This window comes from Belonocnema kinseyi, chromosome 8 (genome assembly GCF_010883055.1).
Source record: "Belonocnema kinseyi isolate 2016_QV_RU_SX_M_011 chromosome 8, B_treatae_v1, whole genome shotgun sequence".
Taxonomy (NCBI): Eukaryota; Metazoa; Arthropoda; class Insecta; order Hymenoptera; family Cynipidae; genus Belonocnema; species Belonocnema kinseyi.
In genome coordinates this window covers 35,376,425-35,393,794 of record NC_046664.1, presented here as the reverse complement: position 1 = coordinate 35,393,794, position 17,370 = coordinate 35,376,425, and the positions used below count along the sequence as shown (strand labels likewise).

Sequence of the window (17,370 nt, the reverse complement as noted above, 5' to 3'; positions counted from 1 at the left end):
TTTAAACAAAAAATTTAATCTTTATGGTTGAAAATTCATCTGTTTGTTCCAAAATTCAACTATTTTGTTCATCATTATTTTTTGTTAAAGAGTTATCATTATAGTTGAAAATGTATTTCTTTGTTTGAAAATTTAAGTATCTATAAGCAAAAAATTTCATTAATTGAAAATTAATTTTTTGCTTAAAAATTTAACTATTTTGTTGAAAGTTCGTTGTTTTTTTTTTTAATTTAAAATTCATCTTTTTTAGATGAAAATTCATGTATTTGATTAAAAATTTTAATATTTCCAGTTTCTGGTTGAAATATCAACTACAACCCTTTTCGTTGAAAATTCAACTACTTGGTTGACAATGGAACTAATTTGTCAGAAATTAATTTTTTTAATTAATTTTTTAACCGATTCTTCCATTTCTTGTTGAAAATTTATATTTTGAGTTGAAAATTCATATATTTCGTTAAAAAATAATTGCTTTGTTTAAAAATCGACTACTTTATTGAAAATTCTTTTATTTATTTTATTATTAATTTTTTTTAACTGAAAATTTAACTATCCATTTTTTATTAAAAATTGATTTTTCTTAGATGAAAATTCGTCTTTTTTATGAAAAAACTTCATCTTTATGTTTGAAAATTCATTTTTTTTCCAAAATTCAACTATTTTGTTCAAAATTAATTCTTTATGAAAGATTGATCAGTATAGTTGAAAATTTATTTCTTTGATTGCAAATTTAACCATTTTGTTGAAAGTTGTTTTTTTTTTGTTGAAAATTTATTTTATTTTTCTTTGAAAATTGATCTTTTTTAGTTGAAAATTCATGTATTTGATTAAAAATCCATCTTTTTGGTTCAAAATTCAACTATTGTGTTAATAATTAATTGTTTATTGAAGATTCATCATTATAGTTAAAAATTTATTTCTTTGATGTAAAATTTAAGTACGTTTAAAAAAATTTCATTAATTGAAAATTAATTTCTTTGCTTAAAAATTTCAGCATTTTGTTAAAAATTCGTTCTTTGTTGTTTTTGGAAATTAAGCTATTTTGTTGAAAATTAATTTTTTTAACTGAATATGTAAACTAAAGATAATTAATTAATTAATTAAACCAAAAAATGAGATATTTCCTCTTGAGTATTCCTTCAATTTAGTTAAAGATTTATCTCTTTAGTTGAACATCAGTTTTTTTATTTAAAAATTTAACTTTAATTTTTTGGTTTAAAAATGATATTTCCTAGTTGAAAACTCTTCTTGGCTGAAAGAAATATCTTTTGGTACAAAATTTAATTATTCTAGTTAAAGATTCATAATTTTTATTAATAATTGATCTTTTCAGTTTAAAATTCAACAAGTCCTGCTTAAGATTCATCAGTTTAGTTGAAAATTCATCCGTTTGGTTGAAAATTAATTTTTTTAATTGAATATTTAACATTTGTCATTTTTTTCTTTGAAAATTCATGCATTTTGTTGAAAAATCGTACGTTTGTTAGAAATTTAAACCATCTATTAAAATTCAACTATTCCATAGTTTGTTGAAAACTGATTGTTTTTCGTTCAAAATTCAACTATTTGATCGAGAATTCATATTTTTGAGTGAAAAATCACCCTTTTTTGTTGAAAATTCTACTATTTTAGTAAAAATTAATCTATAATGTAATATTTTTACTTGAGAAGTTAGGAATTTAAACCGGCTTAATTTAATGTAATATATTATACACCCTGTATCCATAAAAATTTGCAATTTAATTCCTTTAAATATTCTTTATAGATATTATTATTATTAATTTCTATGATTGAAAATTAAACTATTTTGTGTCAAATTTGTTTTTAATTGGTTAAAAATTAATTTTCAACTAAAACTTCAACTCTTCTTTTTTTGGGTAAATTTTTTTTTTTATTTAGAAATAAGTATATTTTCTTAAAAGTTTATTTCTTTGTTAAAAAATTTAACTATCTTGCTGAAAATTTGTTTTTTCTGCTAAAAATTAATTTTATTAACTGAAAATGTTATTATTACACTTTTGGTAGAAAATTGATATTTTTAAATTGAAAATTCTTATTTTTTTAAAATATTAAATTTCGTATTCTTGTTAAAGTTGAAAATTAAACAGTATTGTGGAAGATTCGTTTTTAATTAGTTGCAAATTAATTTTCAACTAAAACTTTAATTCTTCCTTTCTTTGGTAAAAATGCATCTCTTTTAGTTGAAAACTAATATATTTTGTTAAAAATTAATTTCTTTGTTTAAAAATTTATCTACTGTGTTGAAAATTTGTCTTTGTTTAAAGTAAATTAATCTTTATGGTGGAAAATTATTCTCTTTGGTCGAAAATTCAACTATTTTATTTTTAATTAATTTTTTAAAAAGATTTTTCATTACAGTTGAAAATTCTTTTTTTTTTGTTACACAAAATTTGTTAATGGTTAAAATTAATTTTTTTCAAATATTTTTTATAGATATTATGCAGCAGTTTGAGCATCCGCACATAATCAGACTCATAGGTGTTTGTTCGGAAGCCCCGATTTGGTTGGTTATGGAATTAGCGAGGCTTGGAGAAATGCGCGCTTATCTTCAGTCAAACAAACATAGACTCGATTTGGCAACACTTTTGCTTTATACTTTTCAACTCAGCACCGCTTTGTCCTATCTTGAAAGCAAGAAATTTGTTCACAGGTTCGTTACTTCTTGTAAAATGTTTAAATTAATTTATTATTTTCAGGTTTTGCCTTTTTTTCAAAAATCGGTCGTGATTTTCTTATTTTTTAAACCATGTTCTGATTTAGCTTGCATGAAAACGAAAATTCGCGATTTTTATTTGGCGGATTGTTCAATTCAATTTTCAAAAATTTGGCATGTGTGGAATTTTACTAATGTTTAAAAAGAAAGGAAAACATCAATTTGCCTACAAAAATGGAAATTTGGAAAAGTATTAAAAATAATTAACATATTATAGATATTGTACTGAATTATATAAATAAATATGTTGACTGTGAAAAAGTTATTTGTATAATATATAAACTTGGGAAACGTGCATACGGTTTGATTATTTTCTTCAAAATTCAAAAAATTTTGTTAAAAAATTCAATTTTTTGGTAGAAAATTCGTATTTTTCGCTAAAAATACAACTGCTTGATTAAAAACTAAAAATTTTGTATTGAGAATTTTCGACTATCTACTGAAAGTTCGTTTTCGTTGGTTCGATTCAACTATTTTTGCTTTCAAATTAAAATCCTTTTTTGGTTGAAATATTAACTACAACTTTTTTCGATGAAAATTCAACTAAATTTATTAAAAATGGAACTAATGTATTAAAAATTAATTTTTTTAGTTGAAAATTCAACTACTTTGTTAAAAAATTCGCTTTTTGATATAAAAATTAATTTTTTTTTCATCTGAAAATGTAGCTATTCTATTCTTGGTAGAAAATTCTTCTTTTTTGGTAAAAAATTAATCTTTATGGATTAAAATTCATCTTTCTGATTGAAAATTCAACTATTCGGCTCATAATTAAGTTTTTATTGAGGATTCATCATTATAATTGAAGATTAATTTCTTTTGTTAAAAATCTAAATACTTAAAAAAAAAATTTTATTGAGTTGAAAACTAATTTTGCAAGTAAAAATTCCACTGTTTCATTTTTGAGTAAAAATGTATCTTTTCTAGTTGAAATTAAATATATTATGTTTAAAATTAATTTCGTTATTTAAAAATCTAACCATTTTGTATAAAATTTGTTTGTTCTTTTTTTTTTAGTTGAAAATTCATCTTTTTGGTCGAAAATTCAACTATTTGGTTCAAATTAGTGTTTGAAGAATCAAAGTTCTATTTCAAAATTTGTTTTTAATTGTTTGGAAATTAATTTTAAACTAAAACTTAAACTCATCAACTTTCATCTTCAACTTTTAATAAAACTATCTCTTTTTGGCTTGGAAGTATATCTTTTTTGGTTGAAAATTCAGGTATTTTGTTGATAAAAGTCGTATACAAAAATTAAAATAATTACAGGTATAGTTTCATTTACATAATTTTATTTTACGTAATGATCTATTTTCATTACATCTTTCTTTTTCCTACCAAAATTTATCTATTTTTTTAGTAATCGTCTTCAATTAAACTGCACATTGTATTTTCTAAATTTAAAATAATTATAATTAATTCTATTACATGAAAAATTATCTCGGTAATTATTCTTAAATTGAAATTTTAATTTACAGAGATATCGCAGCGAGAAACGTTCTCGTTTCTGCCCACAATTGTGTAAAACTAGCGGATTTTGGTTTGAGTAGATGGGTGGAAGATCAGAGTTATTATACTTCAAGTAAAGGCAAACTACCAATTAAATGGATGGCACCCGAAAGCATAAATTTCCGAAGATTTACAACATCCTCTGACGTATGGATGTTTGGTGAGTATCAGAAATTCTTTTTAATTAATTACCTCTTTTCAATGATTCAAATTCAAATCCCATTTTATCTTTAATTTACCTCGAAGAATTAAAATTTTTAATAAATTTTAAATTTCAAAAAGCCCTCTTTTTTTGTTTTTGTTTTAGGCGTCTGCATGTGGGAAATATTGATGCTGGGTGTAAAGCCTTTCCAGGGTGTAAAAAACAATGAAGTAATTCGCAAATTGGAGAATGGCGAGCGACTGGCTTTGCCGAATCATTGCCCGCCGCGATTATATTCTTTGATGTCGCAGTGCTGGAGTTACGAACCTAGTAAGAGACCGACGTTCAAAGATATTAGAGAAACTTTACAGTAAGTCTATTTTTTACTTGTATTTTTAATTATAATCGAAATTAAATCGATTTTCGGAATATAGTGGTAATTTGAGAAGAATATTTTAATTTTCGTTATTTTTATTAACATTTACAGTGAAATTCTCTTGGATGAGAAGCATCAGCAGCAGGAAACAATGAGGAGAGAAAACAGGAGAGTGCAAGCAATGTCTTGGGGTAAGTTTGAATTATTTTATAAATAGTTGAAAAGAAAAGTTTTAAAAGTTAAATATATAAATCAATGGTTTTTAGCATTTATATTTTTTATAGAAAATGAGACACCCATTTTTCTGGTTTGATAACAAAAACTTATTATCCTAGTTATAAACAATGTCATTTCGTTCTATGAATAAATAAAAAACAATTGGTATAAAATAGATAAAATTCAGGACGTTTTGTTTCCTTGAAAACAGAAAATATTACTTTGTCGCTGGTCGATTCAGAGACATAGCATAGACCGCATTCTAATTTAAAGTGAATTCGGTTTCAAAAAAATAACTGGATAAAAATTATAAATAAAATTTCACTTTTTCAATCAAGTTTTGTAACCTACCTGGAAAACCTGGAATTGTCAGAGATTTTTTTTCAATTCAGAGAATTTTTTCGAGAAAGTGGTTATTTTTTTTAAAATTGCAATAGTCAATTGAATAAGAATGAATCTTATTATTTGTAAAAGTAGCTTTATATTACAATATGGAACTACTTTGTTGAAAATTCTTTTTTTTTAATGCATTTTTTTAACTGAAATTTTTAAATTCATCTCCTTGATTGAAAAATAAGCTATGTTGTTGAAAATTTATTTTTTTTTTACTCAAAATATAACTATACAATATTTGGTAGAAAAATTATATTTTTTAGTTGAAAATTTAAGTTTCTGGTTGCAAATTCTTACATTTTTTTATTCCGAATTCATATTTTTTAAATGATTTAATTACTTGCTTGAGAGTTAATCTATTGTTGAAAATTAATTTTTTCTTGTTAAAGATTCATCATTTCAATTTAAAATATCTCCTTGGTTGTAAAATGAGCTATTTTGTTGAAAATTCATTTTTTCTACTAAAAATATAATTATTCAATATTTGGTTGAAAAATTAGATTATTTTTTAGTTGAAAATGCAAATGTCTGGTTGGAAATTCATACATTTTTTATTCCGAATTCATATTTTTCACGTGATTTAATTACTTACTTGAGAGATAATCTTTTGTTAAAAATTATATTTTTCTTGTTAAAGATTCATCATTTTAATTGAAAATGTATCTCCTTGGTTAAAAAATGAGCTATTTTGTTGAAAATTGATTTTTTCCTCGGTTGAAAATGAATTTTTTTTACTGAAAATATAACTATACAGTATTTGGTCGAAAAATTATATTTTTTTATTGAAAATTCAAGTTTCTGCTTGGAAATTCATATACTTTTTATTCCGAATTTATATTTTTAAAATGATTTAATTACTTTTTTGAGAGTTAATCTTTTGTTAAAAATTAATTTTTGGTTTTTAAAGATTCCTCATTATAATTTAAAATTTATCTCCTTGGTTGAAAAATGAGCTATTTTGTTGAAAATTCATTTTTTCGTTGGTAGAAAATTCATTTTTTCTACTGAAAATATAATTATTCAATATTTGGTTGAAAAATTATATGTATTTTTTAGTTGATAATGCAAGTGTCTGGTAGTAAATTAATACATTTTTTATTCCGAGTTAATATTTTTTACATAATTTAATAACTTACTTGAGAGTTAATCTTTTGTTGAAAATGCATTTTTTCGTTGGTTGAAAATGGATTTTCTTTGCTGAATATGTAACTATACAATAATTCGTTGAAATTTTTTATTTTTTTGTTGAAAATGCAATTGTCGGGTTGGAAATTCATTCATTTTTTGTTCCGAATTCGTATTTTTTTATTGAAGATTTAATTACTTGGTTGAGCGTTACTCTTTTGTTAACAAATAATTTGTTCTTTTTAAAGATTCATCATTTTAACTTAAAATTTATCTCCTTGGTTGAAAAATGAGCTATTTTATTGAAAATTCATTTTTCTACTGAAAATATAATTATTCAATATTTGGTTGAAAAATTATATGTATTTTTTAGTTGAAAATTCAAGTGCCTGGTTGTAAATTCATACTTTTTTTATTCCGAGTTCATTATCTTTTTATTGAAGATTTAATTACTTGGTTGAGAGTTCATCTTTTGTTAAAAATTAATTTTCTCTTGTTAAAGATTCATTGTTTTAATTTTTACTTTATCTCCTTGGTTGAAAAATGAGCTATTCTGCTGAAATTTCATTTTTTCGTTAGCTGAAAATCGATTTTATTTTTAAAATACATTTTTTATTCCCAATTCATATTTTTTACATGATTTAATTACTTACTTGAGAGTTAATCTTTTGTTAAAAATTAATTTTTGGTTTTTAAAGATTCCTCATTATAATTTAAAATTTATCTCCTTGGTTGATAAATGAGCTATTCTGCTGAAAATTCATTTTTTCGTTATCTGAAAATCGATTTTATTTTTAAAATACATTTTTTATTCCGAATTCATATTTTTGACATGATTTAATTACTTACTTGAGAGATAATCTTTTGTTAAAAATTATATTTTTCTTGTTAAAGATTCATAATTTTAATTGAAAATTTATCTCCTTGATTGGAAAATGAGCTATTTTGTTAAAAACTCATTTTTTCGTGGGTTGAAAATTAATTTTTGTTACTGAAAATATAACTATACAATATTTCGTCGAAAAATTATATTTTTTAGTTCAAAATTCAAGTTTCTGGTTGGAAATTCATACATTTTTTATTCCAAATTCATATTTTTTAAATGATTTAATTACTTGTTTGAGAATTAATATATTAATATTTTCGTTGGCTGAAAATTAATTTTCTTTGTCTGAAAATGTAGCTATACATACATTTTTTATTTCGAATTCATATTTTTTATATGATTTAATTACTTTTTTGAGAGTTATTCTTTTGTTAAAAATTAGGTTTTTTGCTTTTAAAGATTCCTTATTTTAATTAAAAATTTATCTCCTTTGTTGAAAAATGAGCTATTCTGCTGAAAATTAATATTTTTTCTGAAAATATAGCTATACATACATTTTTTATTCCGAATTTATATTTTTCACATTATTTAATAACTTGCTTGAGTGTTCATTTTTTGATTTGTTTCTTGTTAAAGATTCCTCATTTTAATTGAAAATTTATCTCTTTGGTTGAAAAATGAGTTATTTTGTTGAAAATTCATTTTTTCGTTGGCTAAAAATTAATTTTGTTTTGCTGAAAATATAATTATTCAATATTTCTTTGAAAAATTATATTTTTTAGTTGAAAATTTTGATTTTTCTGTAGAAATTAATGTTCTTGTATGACAATTAATCTTTTTGTTGAATATTGAATAATTATTGTTTAAGACTCATTATTTTATTTGAAAATTCATTTTTTTGTTTCAAATTCAACTATTCCAGTTGAAGATTTATAATTTTAGTTGAAAATTCATTTTTTGGTTAAACATTAATTTTTAACCTAAGAGTTAACTATTCAACTGTTGGTTGACAATTTATCTTTTTAATTTAAAATTCATATATTTTCTATTTTAATTTGTATTCTTTAGTCAACTATAATCTTCTTTGTTGAAAATTCATCTTTTTGGCCAAAAATAAACTATTGCAGTTAAAAATTGATCATTTAATTAGAAAATTCAACTATTCCATTTTTTTCATGTTATGGTTTTGGTTAGATAAAATGTATTAAATAATTTTCTGTTTATTTGTTTTTGTCTGCTGCTTCGAATGATTCATATTTTTTAGATGTAATGGTTTTGACCAGCTGAAATCTATCAAATAATTTGATGTTAATTTTTTAGAAATTTTTAAAACATTTTATAAACAAAAATCAATATTAAAAAAAAAACATTGATTTTAGATCAGAGGGCAAAAATATTCATAATTTTAGTTGAAAATTCATCTTTTTTGTTGAAAGTAAAACTAGTTGGTTAAAAATTGAACTCTTTTCTCAAAGATGCATCTTTTTGTTTTAAATTCATCTATTCTAGATGAAGATACATAATTTTAGTTGAAAATTCATTAGTGTGTTTGAAAATTCATCTTTTTGTTAAAAAAATTAATATATTTTTTTTATAAAGTCGTCTTTCTCCTTAAAAAATTAATCCTCTTGTTTGAAAATTCATTTTTTTTGTTTAAAAATTCAAGTATTTCAATTAAATATTGATCATTTTATTCATTCATTCATCTTTTTGGTTAAAAATAAAACTACTTAGTTAAAATTTGAAATTAATTTGTTTTAAAAATCAATCTGTTTTATTTTGTGTGGAAAAATAATTTTTTTGAAGTGAAAATTTAAATATTTAATTTTTGATTGAAAACTGATTTTTTTTTTAAATGCGTTTTAAATCAAGTAATTGAAATTCTAAAAAAATTATAAATAATTTGAATTAAATCGTAATAAAAAATTAAGTTATTTTTCTCTATCTCTCGAAGTTTGACAAAGTGAAATTAATGTTTCTAAGTCGAGGTCAGACAGGTAACAATTTCAAGAAAATGTTTTTATTTTTATATTATCAAATACACAAACTAGGATATTTTCATTATTCAAAATCAAAACTTTATCTAAAAACAAGTAAATGATCAATTATATTTCCAAAAACGTATGACTACGTTTTACGTAGACAAATTAAAAATCTTTAAATACTCAATACACATCTAAACTAAATTTTTCAAGGATTTCGAAAACTTTAAGTCTCTCAAGTTTTATCATTTTATCATTTATCATTTTCAATGCTTTAAATTAAAGAATCAATAAACTTTAGAATTTTCAAAATTATATTATTTGAAACAATTTTAAGCTAGAAACGTTACAAAAATGTTTAATTATTTTTTATTTTTAACTGAAAACTTCTTAAATTATAAGTTAAAATATTTTCATTATAAACAGCTTCAAATTTTATTTCAAAATCTTGAGAAATCTAAAAGTTCTTTTAAATGTATTCAAATTTAAAACTATTTTTCAATTATTGTTTCCTTTTAATATTTTATGTATAGATTCATTTTAAAAAATCATTTATTTATATTTAAAAATGTTAAAATAAAAATGTTTTTTATTAAGAAAATTCAATTTCAAACGCTTTTAATTTTTAATTATTTAAGTATTCAAGACCACATTTTACAATTCTTTGAATTGAAAATCAAAATCTAAAATGGAAAAATTTTAAATTAGAAGATTTTTGTATTATGCGTTGTAAACTGAATGATGTCATACTTGAAAAACCAACAATTCATAATATTTTTAAAACTTATAGAACTTGGGACAGATTTTTCTTCTAAATATTTATAAAATTGCCGGTCAAAAAATAAATTCACTATTTTTCGGTCCAGCGGCAACCCTGAAATATATATCGTAATTAATACTTATATTTATACAAAAACATTCTAGAGTGGAGTAAACATTAACTTTTTATAAATTGCAAAATTTCTACAGTTTAGGTTATTCCAAAAAGTCAAGGAATATTTCAGGGAAAACCTGAGCCTATGTTTTCTAGTTGATAATTATTTGTTTTAACTGAAAATTAACCTTCACATGTTTGGTTAAAAAATTATCATCTTAAGGTAAAAATTCAAATATTGTTTTAAAATTCCTGTATTTTATTGAAAATTTGAGTTTAATTGGAAAGTATTTAATTTTCTTTGTAACTAATTTATTATTTTGGTTGAAAAATTCCTTTAAAAATTTCAATATTCTCCTTTGTTGAAAATTATTTTACTTTATTAAAAAAATAATCTATTTTAGTAGAAAATTCATCTTATTGATTAAAAATCTATTCTTTGTGGTTAAAAATAAGTTTTTTCTTATGTAGAATGCATTTTTTTGACTGTAAATGTAACTTTTCGATTTTTGTCGAAAATTTGTGTTTTTAAAAAAATAAAAATGTAATCTTCCTGGTTGAAAATTATACTATTTCGTTGAAAATTGACTTGAATTTTATTGACAATTATTTTTCCACTGAAAATTAATTGTCGGTGAAAATTCAACTATTTGTTGAAAATAAATTTTTTTGAAGCAGAGTACTCTACTTAGTTGGAAATCAATCTTTATGGTTAAACATTCATTTCTTTAGTTAAAAATTTTAATATTCTGTTGAAAATTCTTTTCTTTATTGTTTGAAAATTTATTTTACTAACTAAAAATTCAACTATTTTATTGTTTGTAGAAAATTGATCTTTTTAGTTGAAAACCCATGTATTTGGTTGAAAATCTCGATAATTATTCCATTTTGTGTTGAAAATTTACCTTTTTTGGTAGAAATTTAATCTTTTTCGTTAAAAAAATATCTGTTTTGTAGAAAATTTAACTATTCTATTTTTTGTTAAGAATTTATTTGGCTGAAAACAAAACTATTTATTTGAAAATTCGTTTTTTTTATAGCAGAGAGAATAGAACATTTATCTTTTGGGATAAAAATTCCACTATTTGGTAAAAAATTCATATTTTTGTTGAAACTTCATCATTGAAATAAAAAATTAATTCCTTAGGTTGAAAATTCTTCTTTTTTTTTTTAATTTACTTCTCTGACTGGAAATTGAACTATCCTTTTTCATTGTTGTTAATGTATCTTTTATTGTTGAAAATTCATCTTTTGGGTTAAAAATTGAATTATCTTGTTGAGAATTTGTTTATTTATTGTTTGAACATTTATTTTTCTGACATTTTAACCTCTCTGTTTTAAATATTCTCATATTGGTTGAAAATTGATCTTATTTGGATGGAAATTCATGTACTTTGTTAAAAATGAGTCTTTTTTGGCAGAAAATTAATCTTTTGTGTTAAAATTCCACTAACTATTTGGTTGAAGATTCATCATTTACTTAAAAGTTCATTTACCTAGAAGAATATATAAATTGGGATATTGTAGTTGAGAATTTATTTTTTTGTTTGAAAATTGATTGTTTAAACTGAAAATTTAATTCTTCCATTTTCAGTTGAAAAATAAATTTTCAGGTAAAAAACCAACTATTTTGTTGACAATTTTTTGTTTGATAATTTATTTTTCTAACCTTTTAACTATTCTAATTTTGGTTAAAAATTTATCTTGTTCGGATGAAAATTCATGTACGTTGTTGGAAATGAGTCTTTTTTTGGTCGAAAAACTTCAACTTATTTTATGATTTAAACTAAGCGCCTTATCCAATTTAAAGCAATATATTTTCACGTGAAATTTAAATAATGTAATTATTAATAATAAAGATAGAAAATACGATTTTAAAAATACTAATTCAAAATGTTCTTAAATTCTCATTAAATTCTCAAAGCACATAAAGGTCGATCTTATTCTTGAGCATACTCTCATGCTCATGAGAATTTCGCCGAGCACCTAAACCATTTAGAACACTAACCTAAATCATTTTTATTAAATAAGCGACTAAAAGGGCTAAAAATCTCGTAATTTTTTCAGCAGGAGCAGATGAGATTCCGCCACCAAAGCCATCTCGCCAGCCTCAAAATGCTGGGGACCAAACGCAAGTAGCTCCAGTCTCTACCTACATCGTGGCTCAGAGTCCGGAGGTTCTCGCCCAACTCCTCAAGGATAACCAGACTCGGGGGGTATGTCCCTCAGTCTACACAACCCCAGCCACCCCCTTCAACAGTCTCGCTGTTCAGTTCCAAGACGAAGATCAAGTCCTGACAACCGCCGCGGTCTCAGACTTGCCCTTCTTCGATCCCGCTATCTCCGAACCATCCGCCTCCCACGAAAATCACTCACAATCAGCAGACTCCACCCTCTCCGAAACTAATCTCGACTCCCTAGATTCATCTGACACCATGTCCCCACTCATGTCCAGCCTCACCATCTCGGACTCCACTCATTCTCAGAATCATTCCCCAGCTGCCATCAGAAGCCAGAGGGTTAAAGAGATGCAGAATTTGTACGCTGTCAGTTCCAAGGTTCTCGCTACCGCCAGCGACCTCTACTCCCCGATTCAAAAATTCGCCCCAGTTTCCTCAACTCTCGAAATCTACGGACCCGTTGCTAATTTCACCCAAAGTTCCGCAATTGTCGGAAACCTCAGTCAAAGTCCGAGCGTCGGAGGAAATTTCGGCGAGAATCCTGGAAACCCGAGTACTCATGGCAACTCGTGTACTCATGGAAACCCGAATACTCATGGAAACTACGGTACCTCGAGTGTCATGAGTCAGTCCTTTACAGGCCAGGCTTCTTCTCAAAACTCGGTACCCACTGCTTCCTATCTTCAAAATGTCACTCCCAATATCACGATTCCTTCTGCCGGGGCCGAGTGTCTCTACGGCCCAGTTCTGAAATTCCGAGCGCAAAATTCCCAGAATCAGGGAGAAGTGAAGTCCGCGACTCCTCCTAATGTTTCGCATATTCAGAATGCTAGGGTCTACAGTCCCACTCCGATGCAGGGTTATCAGGCACAGCTCTATCCTCAGAATTATCAGCACCAGCAGATTTACTCGAATCTTCCGGGGCAGGAGCAAATGTATATCTCGAGGGCGCAGCCCGTTCAGCGACAAAATTCACAGAATTCGTATCAGCAGAACTCGTATCAGAGTCAGGCTTCTTACCCTCAGCAAGGTCCGATTTATACGGTTCATGCAACGCCGACGAGTATTGTCCAGGCGCAGAAAATGCAGGGTTTTCAGATTCAGGGCGGAGCCGCGAACTCGCCGATGTTAGGTCAGCAGAGTCAGTTTTGTGTTCCAAATGTTTCCGCTCAACAAGTCGTAGTTTTGCAACAACAAGCGGTGCCAGTTGGCAGACAGAATTTGCCCCAGATGGCGACTGGTGTTGCCAAGGTCACAACCTTCGTGGCACAAAAGTCGGATGAGCTACTGGCGACCTCTACCGACGGCACGATGCTTTCCGGGCCAATGTCACTGGTGTCGTCGGCTGTCAACGACAGTACATCCACCAGCTCCATGAACGAAGAGGCTCAGCAAGACCAGGTTTGCAAATGCCTCCTAGGAATGACAAAAAAAAAGCATCTATTTTTTTTAGTTCCCGAATATTATTCCACTTTTATTTTTCTCTTCTAATTATTCTGATGAGCACTCCGGTTCCGAATGTACATATTTCTTTGGAGTGACACTCAAGAAATTATATTTATTCGAGTGAATTGTGGTATTGTTTGAATGTTTTGGTAGAATTTTTAGTCATGTATTAACGTTTTTTTTTTTTTTGGTAATGTAACCAGGGTGTCTACTCTACCGGGAAAATCTGGAAATATCAGGAAGTTTTTTTCAAAGTCAGGGAATTTGTTCGAGAGTATACTTTTTTTTAATTGCAATATAAACTGAAATAATAATTGTTCTTTATTGGTAAAAGTAGCTTTTTATATGCATTTATTTATTTTATTTCATAATTCATCTTTCTTGGAATGAAAATTTATTTACTTGGTTGAAAATTAAACTCTTTTGGTAACATTTTTGTTTGTTTGTTAAATATTCATAATTTTAATTGAAAACTTAACACTTTGGTTAAAAAATGAGGTATTTAGTTAAAATTTGTGTTTTTCTGCTGTAAATATTTTTTTTTTAATGAAGATTTAACTTTAATTTAATTGTGTTGTAGTTATTAATCACTTTTTTGTTTAGAAATTAGAAGATTTTCAAAGATTTGAAGAGAATTTCAAATTCGTTTGTAATTCATTTAGAATCCGCCCTGCATTCGTATTAATTTATTCTGAATTCTTTTGAATTCTTTTAAATTCACTCAATTTTACTCAATTCAATGAATTAAAAAAAAACTTGTTATTCAATTCATCCTTAAATCTTTAAAACTCACCTTCAATTCTTAGACATTACTTCAAATTCTTTTGAATTGTCTTTAATTTTTCTAAACTCATTTCAATGCATTTTTTCATATTTGTTATTCTTTTCAATTTACTTAATTACTGCATTATTCAGCTTGATTTTTGATTAATTTTATCGAACTCTTCTGATTTCCCTTAAATTACTCTAAATTTACTTAAATTTTACCGAAATTGATGGATTTTTCTTCGATTTTTAAATTATTTTCAGTTCACTTGAATTCTATTTTGGTTATAAATTTGTAGAGTGTCAAAGATTTGAAGAGATTTGGAAGTTTTTTTTTCGTAATTCTACCTGAATTTGTTTAAATTCTTAGGAATTCTCGTGGATTTTTTTAGCTTACTTGAATTAAAAAAACAATTATTTGATTAATCCTGAAGTCGTCTAATGCAATCTTAAATTATTATGCATTTCATCAAATCCTTTTAAATTCCAATGAATTTTTCTAAGTTACTTAAATTAATTATGATTTTTCATATTTTTAAATTGTATTAGGTTCTTGTTTAAATGTAACCAGGGTGTCAAAGTCAGCGATTTTGTTCGAGGGTGTGCTTAATTTTTTTAAATTGCAATACAAAATTAAATAATAATTATTCTTTATTTGTAAAAGTAGATTTTTATATAAATTTACTTAACTATTTTGTCGAAAATTTGTGTTTTTTTTTGTTTCAGGCTAAGAATTTTAAATAGAAATGTAACTATTCTAGTTCTTGTCGAAAATTTATTGTTCTTAGTTGATAATTCAAGTATCTTGTGTTCAAAATTCAACATTTTTTTGCAATTTTTTATCTCTCTTGACTGAAAAATCTTTCTTAGTTGAAAATTAATTGAAAATAAAAATATTTTTTGGTCAAAATATCAACTGCTACATCTTTGCTTCATAATTTATCTTTCTTGCAATGAAAATTCAATTACTTAGTTGAAAATTAAACTCTTGGTAAAAATTATTTATTTTGTTTTGTTTTGTTTAAAGATTTATAATTTTAATTGAAAACTCATTGCATTGGTTAAAAAATTATGTATTTATTTAAAAATTCGTGTTTCTTCTTCTGAAAATAATTATTTGACTGAAGATTTAACTATTCCAGTTGCAACTTTAACTATTTGATTGTTTTTTTTTTCAAAATTAATTTTGAACAGAAGATGTAACTATTTAATTTTTGGATGAAAATTTTGTTCTTTAGTCGAAAATTCATCTTTTCTGTTAAAAATTCAACTATTCCATTGAAAGGTTCATCATTTTAGTTTAAAATACATCACTTTGTTTGAAAAAGCAAATAATTTGGTTAAAGATTAGTTTTTTTCTTTGAATATTGTTCTTTTTAACTGAAAGTTGATGTATTTTGTTAAAAATGTCTTTTTTTGGTAGAAATTAATTCTTTTGGTTTAAAATTAATTTTTGTTTGGTGGAAATCCTTTTTTTGGTTAAAAATTCAACTATTCAGGTTGAAGATACATTGCTTTAGTTAAGAATTTATCTTTTTGGCATAAAACTCAACTATGTTTGGAAATTTGTTTTTCTTCTTTGAAAATTTAACTATTCCGTTTAAAATTCATGTATTTGGTTGAAAAATCGTATTCTTTGGCAGAAAATTAATCTTCTGGTTAGAAAATTCATTTTTGTTGTTGAAAATAATACTACTTGGTTGACAATTGATATATTTTCTTAAAAGAATTACATTTTTTGGAAAAAAATCAATCTTGTTGGTAGAAAATTCAACTATCTGGCAAGAAATTCATCTATTTTGTTAAAAATGAAATATTTTGAACTTTAAAATTAAATTTGTTTGAATTATTGTTCAGATTCATAGACCTACAGGAAAATTTCAAAAAATGAGTAAATATGTTTTTAGTATAATTTAATTATTAATTAATCGATGGTGCTCATATATTTAATATAATTTGTCAAAGTTATCTGGATTAAAAATATGAATTGAATCTCTATAAACTGAAAGAAACGTTATTCATAATAATTTCGTCAGGGAATTTTTTTTTCCAGTATTTGAATAGACACCCTTGATGTATTCCACTTTCAAGTTTCGAATGTGCAAATTTGGGACGAAAGCTTTTTGTATAAGTCTGGGTTATTTTTGGATTAAGTAGAATGTGACCTTAGCAAGGATAGTTTATTTGGTTGATATTTGTCTGATCTTTTCAATATGGATTTATTTTTTAAATACTTAATTTGATATAAAAATGATCGGGTATTTGAAATTAAAGTGGGATATTAAATGGAAAAAACTCTTTTTTTTAGTTGATAAAAAACAAGTTCTTTTCAATTGTTTAAATAATAATAATTTGTTTAAACGAACCTTTTTTTCTTGTAAATCGTATAAAGTTATTATTTTTAGACATAAATGATATGTTCAATGTATTTTATTTTACATATCTTTCAAATGTTTAAACAATTTATATTTATATAATTTTTTCGGCTAATCGTGAAAACTAGTATTTTCTTTAAGTAATCGCAAAACTATCAAATATTGATAACTTTTTTTATCAGTACATTTTTCAAAGTATTTTATTATTTCAGAACATTTTACCCAATTGCTGTTTAAGATAATACATTCATTTTATTTTATAGTAAGTTCTCAAAATTCGCTTGAAAATGTTGTCATTTTCAATAAAATTAAATCAATTTAAAAAAGGAATTATCCATAATTCAATAAAAAAAATTGTTTGAACAAATTAATATTTCAAACAATAATTAGATTTTAAGTTAATTATTTAAATACTTTCAGTAAATAA

General features: G+C 24.8%; 1 protein-coding gene across 4 annotated transcripts in view; it reads left to right on the top strand.

Annotated features, from left to right (window-relative positions):
- LOC117178897 (focal adhesion kinase 1) overlaps positions 1-17,370 on the top strand; it is a 102,142-nt gene that overhangs the window by 59,168 nt on the left and 25,604 nt on the right. For 2 of the 4 annotated variants that reach the window (XM_033370428.1, XM_033370427.1), the window contains exons 13-17: positions 2,455-2,671; positions 4,213-4,403; positions 4,551-4,755; positions 4,873-4,952; positions 12,245-13,758. In XM_033370428.1, the coding sequence (XP_033226319.1) occupies positions 2,455-2,671; positions 4,213-4,403; positions 4,551-4,755; positions 4,873-4,952; positions 12,245-13,758 (2,207 nt within the window). The remainder of the gene's footprint in view (positions 1-2,454; positions 2,672-4,212; positions 4,404-4,550; positions 4,756-4,872; positions 4,953-12,244; positions 13,759-17,370) is intronic. The other 2 variants (XM_033370430.1, XM_033370429.1) reach the window with 2 other exon arrangements.